Here is a 24,401-nt window from a genome sequence, read left to right as displayed (position 1 = left end):
GCCGCTGAGCGCCCCTCCCCCGGCGCCGGCCGCCTCCGCCTCCGCTCTTCGCCAGGCTTGCGAGGAGAGTCGGGAAACGGATTCTCGACGTGCTCCGGTTTCGGCCGCTCTGGCCTGCCTCGCGTCGGAGCCGGAAGCACGGTCCCAAACCACGCGAGATGGTCCGGAAACCCGGATGATGCAACCCGGCGAGGGTTGCACGTGACCGGGGCTCGCGCCGCTGCGCCGGCTTAGCTTGGGGAAGGGGCGCCAGGAGGCAGGAGGCGGGGCTCCCACCACCCCCCGGCCCGCGGCGGACTCCACTATGGGGGACGCACCGACCCCGGAGGAGAAGCTGCATCTCATCACCCGCAACCTGCAGGTAGCGCCGGGCACGCGACCCTCCCCCCGAGATTGCTCATCCGCGCCCTCCTGCCTCTTTTAACGCTTATTTCCTTCCTTCCCGGGGGGGGGGGTCCCCACCATCCCCTCACGTCCCTCCCCCAGGCTATTCGGCTGAGACTCCCCGGGGAAGGTGGGGTTGGGGATGGCCTTTCCATCCTCTTGCATCGGGTACAGATCTAGATCTGAAAGGCTTTTTTTTTTAAAGATTTTATTTATTTTGAGTCTTACCCTTTTCCCCCCATTCTTGCTTCCCCTCCGAAGGCAATTTGTCAGTCTTTACATTGTTTCCATAGTATGCATTGATCCCAGTTGAATGTGATGAGAGAAGTCATTGATATGTGTTGGGGTTTTTAAGTTTTACAATTTTTCCCTTAATCTTACTCCCCGCCCCACAGAAGGCAATTTGCCAACCTTTGCATTGTTTCCATGGTATACATTGATCCAAATTGAATGTGATGAGAGAGAAATCATATCCTTCAGGAAGAAACATAAACTATAACAGAGAGCAAGATCAAACAATAAGATAGCAGGTTTTTTTTCTAAATTAAAGGTCCTTGGTCTTTGTTCAAACTCCACAGTTCTTTCTCTGGATACAGATGGTATTCTCCATTGCAGACAGCCCCAAATTGTCCCTGGTTGTTGCATTGATGGAATGAGCGAGTCCATCGAGGTTGATCATCACCCCCATGTTGCTGTTAGGGTGTACACAGTATTTTTCTGATTGTGCTCATCTCACTTAGCAGAACTGAAAGAATTTTTTTTTAGGTTTTTTGCTAGGCAATGGGGTTAAGTGGCTTGCCCAAGGCCACACAGCTAGGTAATTAAGTGTCTGAGACTGGATTTGAACCCAGGTACTCCTGACTCTAGGGCCGGTGCTTTATCCTCTGCGCCACCTAGCCACCCCCAAACTGAAAGGATTTTAAGAGTCCTCAAATCGAATCTTATTTTACAGATGAGAACACTAAAGCCTAGAAAGGTTGAAGGGACTTGTCTAAAGTCCAGTTAATGAGCAAGTAGCAGAGGCTGAATTCAAGCTCACTTCCCTTCCCATCAGCAAATGAGGGTTCTGTGCCCCTCTTAGTACCCATAAGTTCCTTTCCCATTGTGATGTCCTATTGATTTTTTTTTTAGTTTTTGCTAGGTAGTTGGGTTCAGTAACTTATCCAAGACCACACAGGTTAATTATTAAGGGTGTAAGGCTAGATTTGAACTCAATCCTCCTGACTCCAGAGCCAGTGCTCTATCCTGTGCCCCACCTAGCTGCCCCAGTGGACATTTTTGGTACCCTTCTGTCACCCTACCCACCATCCCCTTTACTGAGCTATCAGCACTGTGCCACATCTACCCTGAGCGGTCAACACTGTCCCTCACTTAACCTCCCTCACCACCACCACCACCCCCCGCCAAGTTCATCCTTACTAAACTGGCAGAGCTTCATGTCTTCCCCACACTGGGGAAGAAACTGGCCCTCACCAATTTCTTCTTTCATAATAGGAGGTTCTTGGTGAAGAAAAACTGAAGGAGATCCTGAAGGAGAGGGAATTGAAAGTATACTGGGGCACTGCAACCACAGGCAAGCCACATGTGGCTTATTTTGTGCCAATGTCAAAGATCGCTGACTTCCTGAAAGCAGGATGTGAGGTGAGAACAGTCATCCCTGACCAAGGCTTTGGGCTTTGGGATTGGCCAAGAGATGAGAAAATCTTCTAAATGGTGTTGTGATAGGAAATAAACTAAAGAATATTTGACATAGGGGAACATCTCAGCCATATTTCTTTTTTGTTTTCTTCTCTCTAGGTAACAATTCTCTTTGCTGATCTTCATGCATACCTGGACAATATGAAGGCTCCATGGGAACTCCTGGAACTCCGGACCTCCTACTATGAACATGTGATCAAAGCCATGCTGGAGAGTATTGGGGTTTCCTTAGAGAAGCTAAAATTTGTCAAAGGCACTGATTACCAACTCAGCAAGTGAGTGTTCCAACCTTTAATCCTCACCCCACCTATCCATTTGCCTCTTTATTGCAATGATCTCTTAGTTTAATTATGGGTCTGTGGAGCCTAGAGGCTCTTTAAGTATAGGGTTAGCAGATACTTTATTGCTGGATTTTTTGAAACTGTTAACCCACAAACAATATCAGCCCTTCCTTCACCTACCCAATAGTTCCCTTATGCCTATGTGTATTTGTTTTTGATAACTCCTTTATGCCTAAGCCTTGGTTTGTTTTAGACTTGATCTTTTTTTTTTCCAAGCTGTGGTTAAGAAACATGTTGTAAAACTGATATAACAAAGCAGCAGATTGCATAGCAGCTTATGCTGTGACTGGCCTCAAGTCTATGATCCCATTAAAGGACATAGAATATTTTGGGAATGATCATGTTCTGAGATTCAGGAAAAGGAGATTATTTCGTAGAGGGTTTTTCCTAGACCTAGTTATATCATAGCTTAGAAGGAGAAATCAAGGATGAGATATCTCTTTTGATCTTCATATCTTTTCTATTCCTTCCCAGAGAATATACACTGGATGTTTACAGACTCTCCTCGGTAGTTACCCAACATGATGCAAAGAAAGCTGGGGCTGAAGTAGTGAAACAGGTGGAACACCCTTTGTTGAGTGGTCTACTCTACCCAGGACTACAGGTACTTAAAGATGTAGTGGGTTGCCAGATTATTTTCTTAAAACACTGCTTTCTCAGTGAAAATCCTTCAGCAGGGGCAGCTAGTTGGCGCAGTGGATAGGGCACCAGCCCTGGAGTCAGGAGTACCTGAGTTCAAATCCGGCCTCAGACACTTAATACTCACCTAGCCATGTGGCCTTGGGCAAGCCACTTAACCCCATTTGCCTTGCAAAAACCTAAAAAAAAATATAAAAAAATTTTAAAAAATCCTTCAGTAACTTGACACATGCCTGCACTTGGAAACCCGTGCCACTTAATCTAGGATTTCACAGTGCTCTAGAGCAGGGCTGTCCAACCTTATTTTTAAATTTTTTTTTGAAACAATAGACAATATATTTTGACTTGCCATTTTAGTGAGAGCTTTCAGCAGTTTACTAAAGAATTTAGTAAACCCACAAGAGTCCACATAAAATCCTACTGTAGGCAGCTGGATTTTGTGAACTGCTCTAATGTCTGACCCCAGGCTATCAGGTTTTATCTGCTGCTTCTTGTTAATACCATTTGAACACCATTCATGTAAGATATTCACACTAGAAGGTCCAAGCATATCAGTTGACAAGAATCTTATTATAATTTTACATGGAAATAAAAATGTTCATCTTATTTCAATTTTCTTTGCTTTATGAATTAAAAAAATTCATTGTATTGTTTAGCACAGCTTGGTCTTTTAAGATATTCTTAAATTCCAGTTCTTCTAATGTAAATGTTCTTTAAAACTTGACCCCAATCTTTCTTTCCAGCCTATTATACATTCCTCACCTTCCCCTACTATACAGTCTGACCAGACTGTTCCTTTCATAATAATATTCTAACTGTATACCTCTTCTCTGCCCCCTGCTTCCTTGTGATGCATTCCCTTCTCATTCAGGGCTGTTAGAATCTTTCATTTCTTTTATACCTCAGCTCTTGCCCTGCTTCTTTCTCACTTTTTTTTTTTTTTAGCTTTTATCGAGGCAATTGGGGTTAAGTGGCTTGCCCAAGGCCACACGGCTAGGTAATTATTAAGTGTCTGAGGCTGGATTTGAACTCAAGTATTCCTGACTCTAAGGCCAGTGCTCTATCTACTGAACCACCTAGCCGCCGCCCCCCCCCCCCCCCCCCCCCCCGGCTTCTTTCTCAATGTCTTTTCTGTCCGCTGAGCTGCTACAGTCTTCCCTTCCCAACCCACCCCATCCCCCCCAAAATTATCTTGTATTTATTTTGTATATACTGAGATTATTTGTGTATACCCCTCTCCTCTCTCTCTCTCCCCCCTCCCCCTTCCCTCCCTCCCCCAGTAAGGCTTGAATGTAAAGACTGTTGATTGTGTCCCAGTTTTTAGTTCACTTTGGCATAAAGTAGGTGCTTAGTAAAAAAAAATTTTTGGAAAGGCAGTGGGGTTAAGTGACTTGCCCAAGGTCATATGGCTAGGTTATTATTAAGTGTCTGAGGTCGGATTTGAACTCAGGTCCTCCTGACTCCAGGGCCATTGCTCTATCTACTGTGCAACCTAGCCACCCAGTAAACACTTATCGATTGAATTATGGAAAGATGAAAAAGTATATAAAGGAAAGTGATAAGAAATAAATCTGGAAAGGAGGGCTCAGAATCCAAGAGCTAAAAGATTCTTCAGTAGACATAAAGACCCCAGTGAAGATGGATATACTTACCTCTTCCCACAACAGAACACTTTACTTTTGAATTAGTTGATTTAATTACTAGAACGTTTTTCTTCCAGGCTAAATTTATCTCTTCACAACATCTAGCCATTGGCCCCAGGTCTGCCCTCTAAAGGCCAAGAAGAGTAAGTGTAACTCCTCTTATGAGAGCTGGTCTGAGATGTATGTAAAGGCAGATTTACTATCTCACCCCAGGCCTGCCTTCTGACTAAAAATCCCCAGTCACTTGAGATGATCTTCACAGGTCCTGATCTGGAGAGACCCTTCACTAGCCCAAGTGCCCTGATGGATGTACTTCCCAAAATATGGCCCCTGGAACTAAATTTCATGATCCTGACCCAAGGCTATTGTTTACCTTCTTAATGCATCATAACACAGCAGTCTTCTTTTTTGCTGCCATATAGTTGGCTCATTTAAACTCAACTGTTGACTAAAAACTTCACAAAATAGAAAGAACACTGGATTTGGAACTCAAGGCCCTGGCCCCAGTCCTTGACAGATCTCTGCCCCTCATTGGGCCTTAATGACCTCAAGGGTAAAATGAGGGGATTGGATGAAGGGGAAGGGAATAAGCATTTATTTAGAGTGTCTACTAAATGCCAGATCCTCTGTTAAGCACTTTTATAAATATTATCTCATTTGATAATATTTCATGACTTTTAAAAGTCACTTCCAGCTATAAATTTCTAATCCCATGAAATCTTTCAGATGAGCCATTGCTTAGCTATTGTCTCCCTTCTCATACTTGTGGAGATAATTTTTAGAACAAGTTTAAGATATAACATTAATTTTATTTAATTTTGCCTTTTTTTTTAAGCCTGTAGAGATTTTTGAATCCTGATTCTAGGCATACAGTGTTGTAGCTGTCTCTTCTGTAAGTTGAATAAGCATGTCATCTCTACCTTAAAAGTCTTCACTAACAAAGCAAAGTTCAGAACCTTGGGGCATCTCTCTTAGAGACTTCCTTATAAAGTGACATCAGTTAATTTGACTCTTCCCAGAATCCCCTGATTATATATTATCTCTCTAGCCCATTTCTCTTCCTCTTTTTCACAAGACTTTGTCAAATGCTTGACTACAGTCTTTGCCTCATCAATGACAAAAATACATCTCAGAGTCTTGCCAGGAATTGAAGTCAGACTTTCTAGTGAATTCTATCCTCTTGCCTCTTGAAAAATCAGGACATTTGTGCTTCTCTAAACCTGCAGTCTTCTGTTCTCCTTGATTTTCAAAGTAGATCACTGACTGGCTCAGCAATTACATCTGTAGATTCTTACCCAAGGATGTAGTTCATCCGGGTCTAATGACTTGAACTCATCAACAGCAATTAGGTGTTCTCTTACTATCTCTCTACGTAATCTTGGGTATCAATTGCTTATTAGTCATTTTAGTTCTACCTTTACCAATGCAAAAATCATTCTACCTGGCAGAGAAAACCTGGCTATTCTGCCTGTTCCTCCCTGTTCTTTCTCCAACCCAATCCTAGAAACATTAATGCATTTTATGTGCAAGACTTTGCTGAAACCTGGCAAGATAAAGACTACATGAGACACAGCCCATGCCTTCATTCTGCCATAAGGTAAAGGGAATAAAATATGTAAAGGGTATGTATACAGATGATATTTTCAGGAGAATAATCAAGGTAGTTGTACTGAACTAAGCTTTGAAGAATTGAGGGTTTCCAAAAGTCTGAGAGGAGAAGGAATAGAGCAGGAGATGAGTGAGCACAAGGGCCTGTCCACCCAGAGCACTGCTCCTTTGACTTCTTTAATCGTTGTTTCCCCAATGTAGCTTTAAAATGTTTCAGTTTTTAACATTCCTCCACAGTGCAGTTTGTTCTGAATTTGAACATTATTGACACTTTTCTCGGACTGTTACACTTTTGTATTTATATGTTATCAACTACCCTCTCTCCTTGTATGCATCTTTTGTCTCCACAAATTCCCTGTGTATCCATCTCAATCTCTTGAGAAAAATTCCCATTCCCCTCATTGAAATCATTTCTCTTTATTTCTTCTGACTTGCTTCATATCAGTTTTCCATCTCTTTTAGCCTGACTTCCCTTCTAAAATTTTAGTCCTATCCATTACTTTTTCTATGCCTTTTGAAATCTGTCCTTCTAAAAACCTATGCTGGTTGTCAGACTCTACTATCAGAAATTCAAAGATACAATAATCACTTCCCCAGGGCAGCTAGGTGGCACAGTGGATATAGCACTGGCCCCGGAGTCAGGAGTACCTGAGTTCAAATCAGGCCTCAGACACTTAATAATAATTACCTAGCTGTGTGGCTTTGGGCAAGCCACTTAACCCCATTGCCTTGCAAAAAAAAACAAAAAAAAAACAACTAAAACCAAAAATAATCACTTCCCTCACGTTTCCCAATCTTCCATCCCAGCAACTAGTCCTTCCTTGTTGATAAGACTTTTGTATTCAAGATAATGGTTTCTCTTACTGCTTTTTCCACCTTTCCAAGGATGGAATTATCGAGACAATTCAGATTATTAGTTAATCTGCTTTGGTCAAAAAGAGTTTTAGCAATTGGCCAGGTTTAATTTCCCCACCACTTCTTCATTGTGACTCCCAAGTCAGACTTGTGATATATTTCTCCTCATTTTGTTTTTATTTCTAACCAAGTGGTTTATAATAAATTTTTTGTTTATGCTGTTACTTCTGCCTCCACCCTATTGATCTTTCCAAATGCTTCTCCAGGTATTCCTCCTTTTGACTCTTGTTTCCTGATTTTCTCACATAAGTATTGGTGTTTTTAGTAGGCAAGAAATATGGTGTACCTATCCAGAGTCAAAATATAGTTACAAAATTCATGTGACCAAGTCTCAGGAATGCCTATGTGGATAAATTTGAACCTTTGACTTCAGAATTCTTGTTTACCTTGCTTATTGGCTATAATTTATGCCTTGTGGAGCCAGCATAGATACATATGAGGCACTATATAGTTTCTTCAAACCCTGTTACAACAGCCTCCCTCTACCAGAATGTAAGCTCCTTGAAGAGAGGGACTGTCGTTTGTATTTTCATCCCTTGTACTTAACGCTTTGCTTGGTCCATAGTAAGCTTTATTAAATGTTTTTTATTCATTTATGTAAACATGTAAGACCATGAATCTTTATAACTGGCTCTTTTCTTGGATTTTGTGACTCTTACTGCTAATCTTCCTGTTTTATAACTGCTCTTAGAGTACCTCTAAGAGACCTTGCTGAATGTCTTTAGGCTGTTGATTATATTTATAATACTTGTATTCTTTTTTCTTAAACTATTTAGTCCTTTTAAAGAAATCTGAGTTCCAAACTCTCCCTTTCTTTAGCCCTTTCCCCAAACACTAAGAATAAGAAGGCAAGGAATATGATACCCATTATATAGGTAAAAACATTTCCATATTAGCTATGTCACCAAAGGAAAGCAAGAAAAATAAAGTAAGAAAAATCACATTTTAATTTGCACTCACATTTTATTATCATCCAATTCTCTCTAGAAGTGGATATATAGCATCATCATTAGTCCTTCCAAATTGCTTGGATTATTGTCCTGGTCAGAATAACTAAGTTTTTTTACAGTATCTAATAACTACTGTTGGTAGGTGTAATGATCTCCTGGTTCTGATAAGTTTGTATAGGTCTTCCCAGATTTTTTTGGAACCATCCCTCTCATCCTTTCTCAAAAAAAAACATTAGTGGGGGTGGCTAGGTGGCACAGTGGATAGAGCACTGGCTCTGGAGTCAGGAGTACCTAAGTTCAAATCCGTCCTCAGGCATTTAATAATTACCTAGCTGTGTGGCCTTGGGCAAGCCACTTAACCCCATTTGCCTTGCAAAAACCTAAAAAAAAAATTAGTATTCTATCACAACCAGTTGATGAGTATCCCCTCAATTTATAATTCTCTGCCACCACAAAAAAAGATTTGCTATAAATATTTTGTATAAATATAGGTCCTTTTTCTTTGATGTCTTTGGGATACAGTGGTATTGCTGGATTAAAAGGCATGTTCAGTTTTCAAGTTCTTTAGGCATATTTCTAAGTTGATCTCTAGTATGGTTGGACCAGTTCACAATTCCACAAATAATGCATTAATGTATCTATTTCCTCTCATCCCTTCCAGCACTTGTCATCTCTGAAAGAAATGATATAAAATTTCAGAGTTGTTTTAATTTTCATTTCTCTAATTGATGGTGATTTAAAGTATTTTTTATTTGACTATAGATAGCTTTCATTTTTTTTCTGAAAAGTCAGGCAAAAATCTTCTTACTGGCCCTTGTTAAGTACATTCATCTTTGATCAAAGTAATGTTTTTTGTTCAGAATTGTAATACAAAAATTCAAATACCATCTTCCTAGCCAGCACCTCATCTCCCAAAACTGCCTTTCTTGTTGGAAACTCTTGCCCTTAAATGAGTAGGATTTGAAGAAGATGCCATATGAACCAAGTACTTAAGGGCTTCAGTTTTTGCCCAGTGCCTGAAATCTTTGACAGTACTTTCTAGATTGTCCTACTGATATGATCTATGTTTGTGTGAGTCACCAGCAGTGGGCAATGGTCACCTGGATTGCTATCACATATAGCTGGTCCTCTTATCACGTTGTAGAATATCAAAGATGTGCACACTTCCTGAGTAATTTTCCTAATTACATATAAAAATAAATTACAAGGTAGGTATTGATAATTTGTGGTTTTAGTGTCATTATGTGACTTGCAGGGATCCCTTTGTATTTGAGTTTAATATTACTTCTAAATGCATTCCTAGGAAGTCAGAAGATTATGGGAAGTCTTAAATATCATACTTTGAAGTTAACATTTTATCCTCTGGGTAACAGGAAGTCATAGGCCTTCCATACCTTAAGCATTTTCTGCTAAAATTAATTGGATTCAGTTGGGGTGAACAAGAAGTACTACTGGGAGAGGTGGGCCAAACTTACCCAACTGGTCTAAATACCTCCAGAATTGACTACTAACCTTTCTTAAGAATTGCCTTTCTTGGGGGCAGCTGGGCGGTGCAGTGGATAGAGCACCGGCCCTGGAGTCAGGAGTACCTGAGTTCAAATCCAACCTCAGACACTTCATAATTACCTAGCTGTGTGGCCTTGGGCAAGCCACTTAACCCCATTGCCTTGCAAAAACTTTTTAAAAAATTGTCTTTCTTATCTATAGATATATAATATTTGTTGATTAGTATGTCAGGCAATTGAATGTTCTTATGTTGTCTTCTACAGTTTACAGATCTCAGGAAGATTTCTGTTTTCCCAGAAAGAAAACTGTGCTCTCCTTCTCTCCACAGGCTCTGGATGAGGAATATCTGAAAGTAGATGCCCAGTTTGGAGGAGTTGATCAGAGGAAGATTTTTACCTTTGCTGAAAAGGTAAGTCCCAGTTTGGGGCCTCGGGTTTCAGTTGAATATTTATTTTATTCTGCATTGCTACAGCAGCAGGGCCATGGCCACCCTGTGAGATAGTCTTTATTTTTATTTCCCAAAAGAATGACTCCTCCCCCCCCCCCCCATCCTGCATCAGAGTCTGTTGACATTTTTCTATTTCCCAGAGGTGGAAATAGTTTGCCCACGTTTAATTAAAGACAGTTTGGTGTATTAGAAAGAATATTGCCTTCAAATTCAGAAGACTTGAATTCTAGGCCTAATTCTCAGCTGCTATTTTGCTATCTGACCTTCAGCAAATCCTGCAGCTTCTCAAACCTTGGAGTCAGTAGCTTGGAAAGAGCCTGAACTTAGAGACAGAAAGACCTCAGTTCAAATCTTGCTTCTGACATTAGCTATGGGACCCTAAGCAAGTCACATCTCTCAACTTCTTTATGTGGCAAGTGGGCTTGACTCCTTTAGTACCCACACTTTCCCATGGTTAATGTGAGATTCAAGTGAGATTATGTATTTTGCAAAAGTTACACATTGTAGAAATGCTCCTCTGACTGTTATCTGGCAAAGGAGGCTAATACCTACCTTGCCTACTTCCAAGATTGCTTTGAAAGTTGCCTTGAGTAGAAAAGGAACTTGACAAATGTTTGTTCAAATAAATATTAAATCATATAAGAAAATTAATCTGAAAGCACTTTTAAAACTGTAAAGGATTGTTCGAATACAAGAGATTATTGTTTGAAAGGATGGGGGGAAAGGAAGTCAGTATAAGGCTATGAAGTTCCTTCTTCCTTGAAATGCTGGTTATTTTGGGTAAATGGAAAAAAAAACCTAAAACAGTCTTTTGTAGCCTTATATAAGTTATAGAAACCAGGGTCAGACAGAAAGAATGGTAATGACAGCCTAGCTTGGTGGCTAGAGAGGTGCCAGGGAGCCAAGAAAGCCTGGGGTACTGCCCCAGCTCTGACCTTATCCTTTATTGACTGTGTAACCAAAGGCAGGACACCTAAACCCTTTAGGCTGCATGAATGCCCTGATCCCATGGCCACAGGCATAATCTGTACCAGTACCCATAGAAAGACAAAGTGGTACAATTTAAAATGAACTAAAACTCAAGGCTCCTGTGGTGCCTTTGGGGTTTCACCAATTTCTCTGCATTCAAGCTTCCATAGAACAGATAAAAAGGTCATGTTGAGAAGCAACCAGTCTGATCAGAGCTGGTCGCTTGCCCAGTTGTCCAGTTGATGCTTCTGCCTGGTACTGACTCTGAGGATTCCTCTCATCTTCTATGAGCCTCCTCCTCATAGTCCCCCTTCCCCCACCCCCCAGGTTGCTTCAGGCTTCTCCCTTTATGAGATGAAGGCTTCACCTCATTACTCCATGAATTTTCCCTTTGCCTCTTTTAATAATGATAATTTTTTAAATGAACAATAATAATCACAGCTAGCATTTATATTGAGCTTTGAGCACTTAAATGTCTTCTCATTCTCTCAAAACAGCCCTATAAAATAGGTTCAGTTATTAGGAGGTGAAGTGGATAGAGCAGCCCTGAAGTCAGGAGGACTTGAGTTTAAATGTGGCCACAGATCCTTGTCTCCTACTAGCAGTGTGATCTTGGACAAGTCACTTAACCCTGATTGCCTCTCATCCAGGGCCATCTCCACTAGTTCTGATTCTTATCCGACCACTGGACTCAGATGGCTCTGGAGGACAAAGTGAGGCTGGTGACTTAGCACAGTCCCCCTCACATCCAATTTACTTTGTATCATTTCCCTGATGTCATGGTCTTCTTTGAGAATAAAGAACAAACATCATCATCATCATCATCACCATTTCAGAGATGAAGAAATTGAGGCAAAGAGAGGTTAAGCTGCCTAGGGTCACATAGCTAGTATCTAAGAAAGAATTTGAACTCATACCTTCCTAACTACAAGACCAATGTTCTATCCAGTATGCCACATAGTTGCCTTCCTCTCGAAACTTCCTGCTCTTCCTCAACATCATCTCCTGCATTCTGTTTACTTCAGTCTCTATTAATGAAGTGATTCTTCACCTTGCTGTTCTTACAGGTGACCTTGATATTTTCTACTCCTGTCTCTCCCTTTCCCCTCCTTCATTCTTCTCTTCTCCCACCCCCTTTCTCTGTCCTCCTCTCCCTCCCTTCCTACTTAATAATGTCCAGGGATTTTCTTTTGCTTCTAGGATAACTGCTGTTGGCCATTTAACAGAACATGACCCTGATCTATCCTTATAATCTCTTCAAATATCCCTCTACTTCCCTCATATTGCATCTAACCAGACTTTCATCCTCTCTGGTCCTCAAAATTCCATCTGTCTCTGAGCTTCTCCCTCCTTACCTTCATCTTGTGGATTTCTTGCTCTTGGATGTATTTAGAGATGATTGAAGGGAAACCCCTTGAAGACAGAAGCTGTTTCCCTTTTGTCTTTGTAGACCAGGTGCTTGGCTCATAAAAACTGCTTATTATTGCTTGACTATGGGGAGAAATGTGTTTTATATGAGTCGCTGAAGGGAACACTGATAGGAAGCAGGAAGCCTCCCTCCCCCTAAGAATTTTAAAGTAGTATATGCTAAATGCCTGAGACTGCTGGATGGAGAGTTGGTGTCTGATGACATTGGTTTTGGGGGGAGGGTTTTAATATGACTTTGTTTACACATTACTAAAATATTCTTGTTTAAAGTAAACGTAATACTCCCACCCCCACAAAAATATAGAACCTCATGAGAAAAAAAGTAAAAGAAAGAGAGAGTAAAAAAATGTGTTTCGGGCTGTGTTCTGATACCATCAGCTCTGTCTCAGGTGGATCACATTCTTTATCATAAGTCCATCACAGAAGTTACTTCAATAATTTTCCACAGCCTTTCACTCTGTCCCTCTTCTAAAATGTGCAGTAGGGTAGCTGAGTGGCACAGCAGACAGAGCACCAGCCCTGGGCCAAGAGGCCCCAAACCCACATACCACCCCAGAGACCCAGCGACCACCCAAGCCCCATGGTCCTGGACAGGCCACCCAATCCCAGCACCTTGCAAAAAGTAAAAAAGAAAATGTGTTATATCTGACTATTCTCTACCCTCTCCTCTATGACCCCACATCCCACCCCCCTTCTTTCCTTTTTTCTCTAGGAATCTATACCCTATTGAGTGTGTATGCCATTACCTCTCTGAGCCATTTCTGATGAGAGTGAAGGTTCTCTCATTCCCCTTCACCTTCCCCCTTCCACATCATTGCAAAAGCTCATTGCAAAAAAAAATATATCTTTTATATGAATTATCTTAGCCTATTCCACCTCTCCTTTTTCTTTCTCCCATTACATTTCCTTTTTAGCCATTGACTCCATTTTTACACTATTACATCTTCAAATTCAGCTCTCTCCTGTGCTTCATCTATAAAAGCTCCTTCTACCTACTCTACTAAATGTGATGGTTTATATGAGTATTATCAGTGTCATTTTTCTATGCAGGAATACATGGAGTTCATCATCATTAAGTCCCTCATAATTTACCCTTCTCCACTCTCTATGCTTCACCTGAGTCCTGTACTTGAACTTTCTGTTCAGCTCTGTTCATTCCAGCAGGAACATTTGAAATTCCCCTGTTCTGCTGGAAGTTCAGTTTTGCTGGGTAGTTGATTCTCAGTTGCATTCCAAGTTCTTTTGCCTTCCGGAATAGTATATTCCAAGCCCTACGAGCCCTTAATATAGTTGCTGATCCTGACTACAGCTCCATGATATTTGAATTGTGTCCTTCTGGCTGCTTGTAATTTTTCTCTTTGACTTGGAAGTTCTGGAACTTGACTGTAATATTCCTGGGGGGGTGGGGTTGGATCTCTTTCCATGGGAGATGAGTGGATTCTCTCAATTTCTATTTTGCCCTCTGCTTCTAGGATATCTGGGCAGTTTTCCTGTAGGAATTCTTTTAAAATAAGGTCAAGGCTCTTTTCCTGACCATGACTTTCAGGTATTCCAATAATTTTTAAATTATCTTTCCTGAATCTGTTTTCCAGGTCAGTTTTTTTTGGGGTTTTTTTTTTTGCAAGGCAAATGGGGTTAAGTGGCTTGCCCAAGGCCACACAGCTAGGTAATTATTAAGTGTCTGAGACTGGATTTGAACCCAGGTACTCCTGACTCCAGGGCCTGTGCTCTATCCACTGTGCCACCTAGCTGCCCCTCAGTTGTTTTTTCGATGAGATGTTTCCCATTTTCTTCTAATTTTTCATTCTTTTGGTGTTGAAGAATTGTCTTGATTTCTCATAAAGTCATCAACTTCCTTTAGGTCTATTCTACATCTAAAGGATTTGTTTTTCCTCAGAGAGCTTTCTTATTTCCTTTTCCATCTGGCTAATTCTGCTTTTTTTTAGTTGGTTTTTTTTTTTTTTTTTTTGCAAGGCAATGGGGTTAAGGGGCTTGCCTAAAGTCACACAGCTAGGTAATTATTAAGTGTCTGAGGTCAGATTTGAACTCAGGTACTCCTGACTCCAGGGCCGGTGCTCTATCCACTGCACCACCTAGTGACCCCCAATTCTGCTTTTTAAAGCATTCTTCTTAGTAATTTTTTGATCTGATTTATCCATTTGACCTAAGCTAGTTTTAACATGTTATTTCCTTTAGCATTTTTTTGGATCTCCCTGACTAAGCTGCTGACTTCATTTTCATGTTTTTCCTGCATCTCTCATTTCTTTTCCCAATTTTTCCATCTCCCTTACTAGATTTTCAAAATCTTTTTTGAGCTCTGTCATAGCCTGAGCCCAACTTCTATTTTTTTTTTTTGTCTTTAGATGCAGAAGCTTGTACTTCCTCATCTTCAGATTGAGTATTTTGATCCTCCTTGGGATCATAGACAAAATATTTGTCAGTGGTCAGGTTCCTTTTTTTTTTTCCTGTTCATTTCCCCAATCTGTGCCTGGTTTGAGAGTACTTCCTGAGCTTTTGAGTTTTATTGGGACACCCCCAACAAGGACCTCAGTGTGTGAAGCTCTGACTGCTCTCCTGCTCTGTGAATGACCACAAGCATACCCCTCTGCTACAGGGTTGGGGGGTAGGGGGTGGGAATCCCTATTCTATGGGGGGGCCTAGAGTTCGATCAGGATCTGAATGTGGTCAGAGCCCCAGAGTCCTGTTCCAGGGACAGAGGAAAGACCTTGGAAGTCTCCCTCCACTCCCTTACCTTCGGTGGGCTGAGCACTCAGGGCACAGCTGCCTAGAGGTTCCTGCTTGCTGGCTCCACAAGCCTGGATCTGGGCACACTGAGTGCCACAACTGGCTGATGGCCTGGGCTTTGTGCTCGCTCTGGCAGAGGTCTCCCTGCTGATTTTCCAAGTTGTTCTTTGTGCTCCCTAGGGTACAGGTCAGGAAACTGCTTCTGCTGCCAGGAGCCATGGTTCCCAAGCACCCTGGGGCTGTTCCCAGGAGGCTGAAATTTCTTTACTCTGGCAGGGCCACCCCTCTAACCCCATGGAAAAGAGTTTTCCCACTATTTTCCAGGTTACCTTGGGATGTGGAATTGCCTCACTGTATCTTCCTGTGGGTTTTGTCTTTGGAAAATTTAGTTAGAATCATAATTTAAAGATTTCTGAAATATTTTGGAGAGAGCACCTAGGAGAGGCTCTTGTCCTGCTACCATCTTGGCTCCGCCCCCACTTTTTTTTTTAATGGGTTTTAATTACAGTCCTAGTTGTTCCCTTACCCTCTGAATATAGATGATCATGTCTTGGAAGAAATAATAATTGCTTGGTAAGTGATCTATACTGAGCCAGCAATTGAATTGGTGATTGCTTCTTTTTTCCTGTGTTTTGTTCCTGTTTCTAGTACCTCCCAACCCTGGGCTATTCAAAGAGAATCCACTTGATGAATCCTATGGTGCCAGGATTGACAGGCAGTAAAATGAGCTCTTCAGAAGAGGTGGGTGTTCATTTGTGCCTCAGTGGTGGCTGTAGTTCTGGGGCAGAAAACCATAGGGACTAGGAGGAGTTCAAAGAAAATAGCCTGGGTAATCTTGAATATTTTAAAGGTAAAAAGGACCCTTGATATTGGTTTTTAGTCCAACCCCCCCGTTCAGTACCTGATTAGAGGTTGGGAAATCCATGTGACTGTTTCTCAACCATAGACACACACATACATTTTTACTTTAAAAGGGTAGGTGATTAGTACATAATCTAATCCTTTTTTTCTCTAGTGTTGCAATGTTTTATGTGTTAGCCTGTTACTCCTGACCCACCTGTCCTGTTTGGTAACATTCACCCTCATCACTAAAACGGGTGCTAGAGAAAAAAGGATCTCTGTCCATGGGCGTAGAGGGGGACTGTGAGGGAAACATCTCATTTGAGAATCAGCTGGACTATTCTCATTTTTCAATCCATCAAAAGGTTCTCTCTGCCTCATGGGTTACAGGAGTCCAAAATTGATCTTCTAGATCGGAAGGAGGATGTGAAAAAGAAACTGAAAAAGGCCTTCTGTGAGCCAGGGAATGTGGAAAACAACGGCGTCTTGGCCTTTATCAGACACGTGCTTTTCCCCCTCAAATCAGGTGAGAAGATCTGCCATTGCCATTTCTGTTCAGTGAAAGCAGTGTTCTGGCACCATGAAGCAGAGCGAGCAGGCCTGGGGGCAGGGAGCCCTGAGATCAAGCTCCAAGGCCTGGGCTTTCAATCCTGTTCCTGCCTCTCCCTCTGACCTGTGGGGGACCTTCAACAGCCCCCTTCCTTTCTCTGGTCCGGAAAGATCCTTGAGGTGTCCTCCAGTTGTGAGTGATGGTGAGCCTGAAATAGTGACTCTCCCTCTGCTCTGTTCTGCTCAGCTAGTCCTGAACTCTGGATTTTGGATCACCTCATTGACTGAATTCCCTCATTGGCATCTGCACTCTGGCAGTATACTGCCCTTGGGTGTCCATGATCTGACTTCTGCCAGAATCCCCATTTTACAGCAGTGAAGACTGAGGTTCACATCAGGAAAGTGACTGCCCACAATCATACAGGCTAAAACCAGGAGCCCAACCCAGACCTCCAGACACTCAGTTCTCCCTCTGCTCCATCCTGTCCTTGGGGCTGCTCAGCCCTGTGTCTTAAGTTATCAGCTCATAATATAACTAATCTCTCCTGCTTCCCTGCTGTGTTACTGTGTTCCCTCCTGGAGTGGGGTCAGGTTTGGGGAGACAAAAGAAGCCTAAGATGTGATACACATCAGACTGAATCAATAACTGCAGTTTATGGCTCTGAGAACCCATTGTGGGGGGTCAGCATCTATCTGTGAGCCTCTTCTCCTTTTTGTAGAGTTTGTGATCCTTCGAGACGAGAAGTGGGGAGGCAATAAGACCTACACAACTTACACCGAGCTGGAAAAGGACTTTGCAGCCCAGGTAATATCCAGGGGAACCCACTGAGATTTTCTCCCCCACTTTGCCCCTTGGTTGGACCTTCAGCCTGGCCATTGTCCTAGGTCCTCTTCTCTCCTTCTATAGGAGAGAGATTCTCAAGATTTTCTCTTCTGTAGACTGTCTTATTTGGTGGGGCAGCCATCCATTCTGTGGCCTCATCCTTGTCTCTGCTTCCTGAATCCAATCGAATCTCCAGCTCCCTTTCAAACATCTTGAACTGAATGTCCCATAGACATCTTAAACTCAACATTCTCTTTCCCACCAAACCTTCCCCTCATCCTGACTTCCCTGTTATTGCTGGGGTTAGGCCCTCATATCCACTCCGTTGTCAAGTCTTGTCATTTGTTGCATCCTCAATACCTCTCAAACATGCCCCATTCTCTCCCCAGACTGCCAGCACCCTGGGGCATATCCCATTACCTCAGACTTGGAGTATTGAACTAGCTACCTCAGGCAGGCCTCTTTCCACTCCTGTTCAGCCTAAAGCATGGGGCAGACCATGTCACCCCCTACTCAGTCAACTAATGATTCCCAATCACCTCCAAGATGGAAAACCAAATCTTTTCTAGTCTCCATAGCCTATGAAAGCAGCCCCTTTCCACTCTTTCTCCACCTTCCTTATTGACCCAAGGACTCTGACCTCCCTGCTGTCTGTCTTCTCCCAGGCCTGAAACGCTCTCCTTTGCTTCCTTCATGTCTCAGCCTTTCCTAGGCCTCCCTTCACTTTGAAATGATCTTCACTCATCCTATCAGTATCTCTTTTATCTAGACAGCATTTGCATGTTGTCTTCCTCATCAGACAGGGAACTAGTTGAGAGCAGGTTGGGGTGGGGGCCACCCTTCTTTGTATGCTCACAGCCTGGCCCATGATAAACAGCCCTTCATAAATGCAGCTAACTGACAGTTCTGTTAAGGACATCCCTGTCATGGAGCTTTGAAACCTCGATCCTCTTTGAACTCCCTCTAACACCCCTGTTCCCCACCCACCCACCCAGTCCATATAAAATGCCTACTATGTAGTGGATAATGGATGCTGAAGATGCCAAGAAAGGCAAGATATACCTACCCTCAAGGAGGAGACAACATGTGAATAACTATGTGCAAACAGACTCCAGACAGGATAAATAGGAAATCACCAAGGGGAGGCCCTAGAATTAAGAGGATTCAGGGGAGGCCAGAAATAGAGATGAAGGAAAGTATCCCTAGGTCTGGGAGACAGTCAGGAGGCCAGTGATCCTGGGGGTGATAAGAGTTTACTCAGTAGAGAGGTGATCATCAAACTTTGTGCTTTAGGAAAATTACTTAGCTCAGTGGAAGATGGAGCCTTGGAGTAAGGAGAGACTCATGGCAGGCTATTAAAATACTTCATACGTGATGGTGTCAGGGAAGACTGAACAGTGTCATTGCCCTAGTGCAGAACTTTAGCACCACATCCCTCTTCTGTTGAGCAGCAAACCAACTGGGGTCTCTTTGAGGCTCTCTCCCTCTCCAGTCCTTCTTATAGTCTTCCTTCCACCTCCCTTTTGATGTGGGGACACTGGCCTCCTGGCTGTCCCAAGAACAAGATCTCCCAACTCCTGCCTATGCTCCACTCCTGAAAGGTTCTCCTTCCTCATGCCCACTTCCTGGCTTCTCTGGCTTCTTTCAAATCCCAACCAAAATCCTCCTCCAAGAAGCCTTTTCAGTTGCCCCTAATTCTAATACCATCCTTCTGCTAATCATTTCCCATTTATCCTGTTTGCTTGCTCTTTTCTTCATTAGATTCTGCATGAGCTTCTCAAGGATAAGCCTGTCTTTGGCCTCCCCTTATAGTCCCCAACCCAGAGTAAGCGGACAGTAAATGCTCACTGACCAACTGGAGCATCTTCTCACCCACCAGACTTCCTCCCCTGGTGGCTCTCTACTTTCTCTATGATAAACTATGCAAACTCTGCTTAGTTTGTCTTTTAAAGTCTTTCCAGCTTCTTCAGCCCTATTTCACTCCAGCAGGCTGTGCCCCAGACTGAGCAAATCCCCCCTTCCCTTTCTTTCTCAACTAGAACATCCTCTTCCATTTCTAACTTGGAGAATCCTATTCTTTCTTCAGGTTCAGCTCATATCCTTGGGCATTCTCCTGGCATGCCTGCCTTATTTTTCCTACAACCCTTTCTGTCTGATCTTTCCCTCCCTTTACTCTCTACCTTGAGTTATGTTAATTAACAGGAATCGTCTTTACTCCAGTTAAAAGGGAACTTTTGGAGGGCAGGCATTGTTTCCATTTCTGTCTGTGTACCCCCCATCTTCCCCACGTCAAGCAAGTAGCAGCCACATAGGAAATGCTTAGTGTTTGTTGATTTGAATTCCATAGAAAGGCCTGTGGGAACCTGATCCTGAACAATTGATCTTTCAATTGTGAGCTGTCTCCATCTCAGAGGACTCTACACTAGAGAAGGCCTTCAGTAGGATCAGTAGGAAGGGTCTACTTGGAATCCACTCTTCAGAAGTGATGCCAGGTTATTGTTGGATGTACAGCCCTGCCATTGTCTGCTATATCATAACATATATATCATATATCATATTCCTGAGCTGCAGCCTCCTGAAATGTCCCTGTTCCACCCAGCCCTCCCCAGGCTCCATGAGAACTGGGAGTGTGGGGATTTTGTTTTTCTATCCCCAGCACCTGGGGACCAATGTCTTGGATGTGTAAAAGAAGGTGCTTAATCAATTTGTTGAGTACACATAGTAAGACAAATAAACAGTCTCCAAGTGAATAATAGATGGAAAGGGGGAGGGTGTCCAGATGTCACAAGATTCAGAATTGAATTTAATTTGTGTGTGCTGTTGATTTTTTAAATAGGTTGTGGTGTGTCCACACTGTTTCCTCTCCAATTGTTGTTTCTTGGGTTCCCTTCTCCTATGATAGGTGGTACATCCTGGAGATCTGAAGAATTCCGTTGAAGTGGCCTTGAACAAATTACTGGACCCCATTCGAGAAAGATTTAATACTCCTGCATTGAAGAAACTGTCTAGTGCTGCTTACCCTGACCCATCCAAACAGAGTAAGCCCGGCTAGACTGAGCAAAGAAGAGGAAGAAAGGCTAGGGCTTCCCTCCCCAGCATCCCAAGCAGTCCAGAGGCATCTTACATTTTATGGGCTTGATGCTTTTGAAATCATCCCAGGCTGCTGCAGTTCTCCATTGTTGCCAAGAACCTCTGGGCTAGACCATAGTTACACTATAGGTCTCATTTTGCGAGTCTTTCAAATGAAACCCACTTCTTCATTGAAAAAGGTGATGGTTGTCCTTGGGACAGAGATTGACATCCTTAGGGTGACAGATCATGGGATCAAAGAATTCCAAGCCCAGAGTTGTGGAGGAATTGGCCACAGAGGAAGCACATAGGTTACCATTTACTGTGGTACAGTCAGGGTTTAGACCCCACAGCTGTTGGCTCTAAATCTAAAGCTCTTTTCTCCTCCATGATCCTGGCTCCATGTGAGATGACAGAACTGAAATCGTGAACATTTCAAGTCCCCCTGATTTTAAGCTAAAGGTAGTCCTTGGGTTCCCTGGGAGACTTCACAACCTCCAGGGGGAGCTTCTGATCCCTTTATCCTGTTGTCATCCCCAGAGCCGGTGGCCAAAAGCTGTGCCAAGAACTCAGAGCTGGAGGAGGTTGTCCCATCCCGGCTGGACATCCGTGTGGGAAAAGTGGTCAGTGTAGAGAAGGTATGTGTTTTTCCTTTCAGCCAGGTGAGGCTAGCCAGGGCCAGAGGGGCTTTATTTCCAGCTGGAGGAAATGGTACAGAGAGAGGAAAGGCCTCCTCTGGAGCCATGGGATGAGTCAGAATTCTGGGAGTTGGTTCCCAGGCCAGGCTGTGTCTGTCAGACCTGCCTCTCTAGTCAGCCAGGGAAGCAGGGAGGAGGCTTATTTTATCTCCTGAATCCAGTTCTTTGGTCTTAAATAGCATGCCCAGACTGGCTAAGAGTATTATCCTAGAACTGTCATTTTGCTCTTGCCTGGGGAGGGCAGCCCACAGAAGGGAGGAAGGTGGGAACCTTATGTCCCAGGGAGAGAGAGATGGTCGCCCAACTGAGGAACTGGGGCCTGTTGGGTTCCCATTACAACCAAGTCTCCTACAAAGCTCATCGCTGCTGGCTTGTTCTCCAGTGTCTGAATTCATAGTCACAGCAGTCAGTCTCCCCTCTAGTGGACTGATATGGGGCTTGTGGGGGTTTTTGAAACCAGTCACAAACCCAGCTGAGCCAGGCATCTGGATGTCCTTGGGGCCAAGAGACTAGAGCTCCTTCCTTTCACTGGGCTCATCTTACCCCACATGGCTCACCACAGTGGAGAGGGAGGATGAGCTCCGAGCTCAGTCTCTGCAGAACAGGGTGGGAGGGGCGGCTAGGTGGAGTAGTGGATAAAGCACCTGCCCTGGAGTACCTGGGTTCAAATCTGGTCTTAGACACTTAATAATTACCTAGCTGTGTGGCCTTGGGCAAGCCACTTAACTCCTTTGCCTTAAAAAAAACAAAAAACAGGGCCGGAGCAGAGTGCCAAGCTCCCACTTCTGCCACTTCACCCTTCACCTCCCCAAGATCTCCTCCTCTCTAAAACAGACTGAGCATCACAGTGCCAGGGAGAGTCATGATTCCTGTCTGGAAACCCTCTGCCTGACTGGCAGCCCCAGGAGGCAGGCAGCACAGTGCAGAGGCCATGATTTCCCTTTGGTTATTCAAAGGGAAGTTGGGGCAGAGCTGGGGTTCAAACCCAGGACCACATTCAGAATCCAGCCTTGTTTCTAATGAGGAGTTGAAGTTAGACTAGCCTTGGATGTTTGGGGGGCTGAGTTAATGAACAAGTTGTTTTGTTCTTTTTAGAACCACTCTCAGTCCCTCCTCTCTGGAAATCTGGCCTGGGCCAAGCCCCTTGTAGGCCATTACTCACTTGAATTTCTACCTCCTCAGCACCCAGATGCAGACAGTCTATACCTGGAGAAGATTGATGTTGGAGATCCTGAGCCCCGGACAGTAGTGAGTGGCCTGGTTCAGTTTGTTCCCAAGGAAGAACTACAGGACAGACTTGTGGTGGTCCTCTGCAACTTGAAGCCCCAGAAAATGAGAGGCGTGGAGTCCCAAGGGATGCTTCTCTGTGCTTCCATGTAAGTGAGGATTCCTGGGAAGCTAGGACTGTACCCTCAAGCAGTCGCTTTCCACTCCAAGGTGGGGGCATGAGGAGCACACCCATCTTCTGGGTGGGTTTATGACTTTGTAATCAAGCAGAAGCGGTGTGCTAGTTGGCAAGGGTAGAGACCTCTGCATTTGGAAGGCTCATTTAAAGTTAGACTTGCATCTCTGAGCTGTCCTAGGTTCTCCAAGACTACAGTCCCATTTGGGTCCCTGAGTGCATCCCACTAAAACAAGACTTTCCCTGGAGGACTTTAGGGCAGCTCTCAAGCTTCCTTGTCCTTGTGCTGTTGTATGTCTTCCCAGGGAAGGGGCAAGCCGCCAGGTGGAGCTTCTAGACCCTCCTTCTGGCTCCGCCCCTGGAGAACGAGTGTTTGTGGAGGGCTTTGAAAAGGGCCAGCCTGATGAAGAGCTCAAGCCCAAAAAGAAAATCTTTGAGAAGCTGCAGGTAAGAAAAGCTACCTGCCAGTTCAGTCCATGCATTTTATGAGACAGAACTGAAGGTCAGATTAGAGGCACTGGGCAGAGGCCTGGGTCTTCATCTCTCTCCCTCAGTGCTTATTGTGCATCATTTGTCAATGATGTTACCTATGCCTCCTGTTCTCTTACAACATCTCATTTACTTGTAACACCCTTAGCAGAGCTTAAGCCCCACCAAAATCCTAGCTAACCATCAACACTCTTGGAGCTGCCAGTAGTGGAGCTTTACACCTTCACTTAGCACTAGTGGTGGGATCATCTTCTCCTTTCTTGTTCTCCCCAGGCTGACTTCAAAATCTCCTCGGAATGCATTGCACAATGGAAACAAACCAACTTCATGACCAAGCTGGGCTGTGTCTCTTGTAAAACTCTCAGGGGAGGGAGTATCAGCTAACCCCAAGGTGGGCCGCCTCCACCCTCCCACTGCTTCCCTCTCCCAAGCTGCTCTCATCCTGGTTTACCTCCCCACTTGTAATCTACTAGGCCTTCAAGGAGACCCATCTTCCAGGTCTAACAGACTGGAGACTCCAAAGTCCAATGCTAAGTATGTGCCCCTTGAATAGATCTGAAAGCCTTGGCTTGAGACTGTGGGAGGCCACCTACCATAAAGCATAGGCAGCTGCACCCCACCCCCACCCCCCATTCCTGGGAGCCTGGCCTCCCACAGGGTCTTTTCTGAGGACTTGGGAACACTAAGGGTGGCCAAAGCAGTCAACAGTTCTAGCTGCCTTTGTTGGCAGCTGATTTAGAAACTTTTCCCAAAAAATCTGGTTTCAGTGTAATTGGGGGGAAATAAAAGTATGCTGTAATTGTTCAAATTGGAAAATGATCTGTTCCTCAGCTTTCCAGTGGGGATCCGGCAGCTGTGCTCCAGGGGCTGTGCCTCTGACTGGAGCCCAGTGCCAGGAATGGGCTAATTACAGCTTTTCAGGAAGTTGTCGGGTTTGGGAAAGCAAGGAAAGGAATAATTGTTCAATGTTATAGCTCCCCAAAAGAGAAGGCAAAGAAACTGGTCTTGTCCTGCCATCTTCCCAGCTCCTTTGCAGTCTTCCTCCCAAGACTCCCAAAGTGACACCAGGGAAACCCTTCATCCTACCCAACTCTCCCCATACTATGGCCAGGAGGGGGCAGGGTCTTTTTAAAGAGGGTGAGAAGTGACTTCATCATCTGAATCATCCTTCATCATAAATCAAAAAATAAAGTATCTGACTGAACGCGCTTGAGTGGACTGTTTGGCAGGAATGGGAATAGTCGGAGCACCCCAGGT

The 24,401-nt window shown here is 43.8% G+C and overlaps 1 protein-coding gene across 1 annotated transcript; it reads left to right on the top strand.

Annotated features, from left to right (window-relative positions):
- Window positions 1-48: 48 nt before the first annotated feature.
- YARS1 (tyrosyl-tRNA synthetase 1) lies at window positions 49-24,372 on the top strand. The gene is made up of 13 exons (XM_074217740.1): window positions 49-361; window positions 1,879-2,025; window positions 2,182-2,357; window positions 2,898-3,027; window positions 10,013-10,093; window positions 15,923-16,015; window positions 16,505-16,640; window positions 17,383-17,468; window positions 20,389-20,524; window positions 21,096-21,193; window positions 22,436-22,629; window positions 22,961-23,102; window positions 23,418-24,372. Exons 1-13 carry the CDS (start codon window positions 305-307, stop codon window positions 23,526-23,528), a joined length of 1,587 nt encoding a protein of 528 aa, XP_074073841.1. The 5' UTR covers window positions 49-304; the 3' UTR covers window positions 23,529-24,372.
- The last annotated feature ends 29 nt before the right edge of the window (window positions 24,373-24,401 follow it).

Source organism: Macrotis lagotis, chromosome 1 (assembly GCF_037893015.1).
Source record: "Macrotis lagotis isolate mMagLag1 chromosome 1, bilby.v1.9.chrom.fasta, whole genome shotgun sequence".
Classification (NCBI taxonomy): Eukaryota; Metazoa; Chordata; class Mammalia; order Peramelemorphia; family Peramelidae; genus Macrotis; species Macrotis lagotis.
Note: the sequence above shows the minus strand (reverse complement) of the source record. Positions and strands in the feature narration are given on the sequence as shown.

What these genes read in the sequence shown, in the direction of transcription:
- YARS1 (XM_074217740.1), top strand. Translation starts at nt 305, where the DNA reads ATGGGGGACGCACCGACCCCGGAGGAGAAGCTGCATCTCATCACCCGC. An exon ending in ACTGATTACCAACTCAGCAA is followed by an intron (nt 2,358 to 2,897) that starts GTGAGTGTTCCA and finishes ATTCCTTCCCAG; the next exon opens with AGAATATACACTGGATGTTT. An exon ending in AAAAGGACTTTGCAGCCCAG is followed by an intron (nt 17,469 to 20,388) that starts GTAATATCCAGG and finishes CTCCTATGATAG; the next exon opens with GTGGTACATCCTGGAGATCT.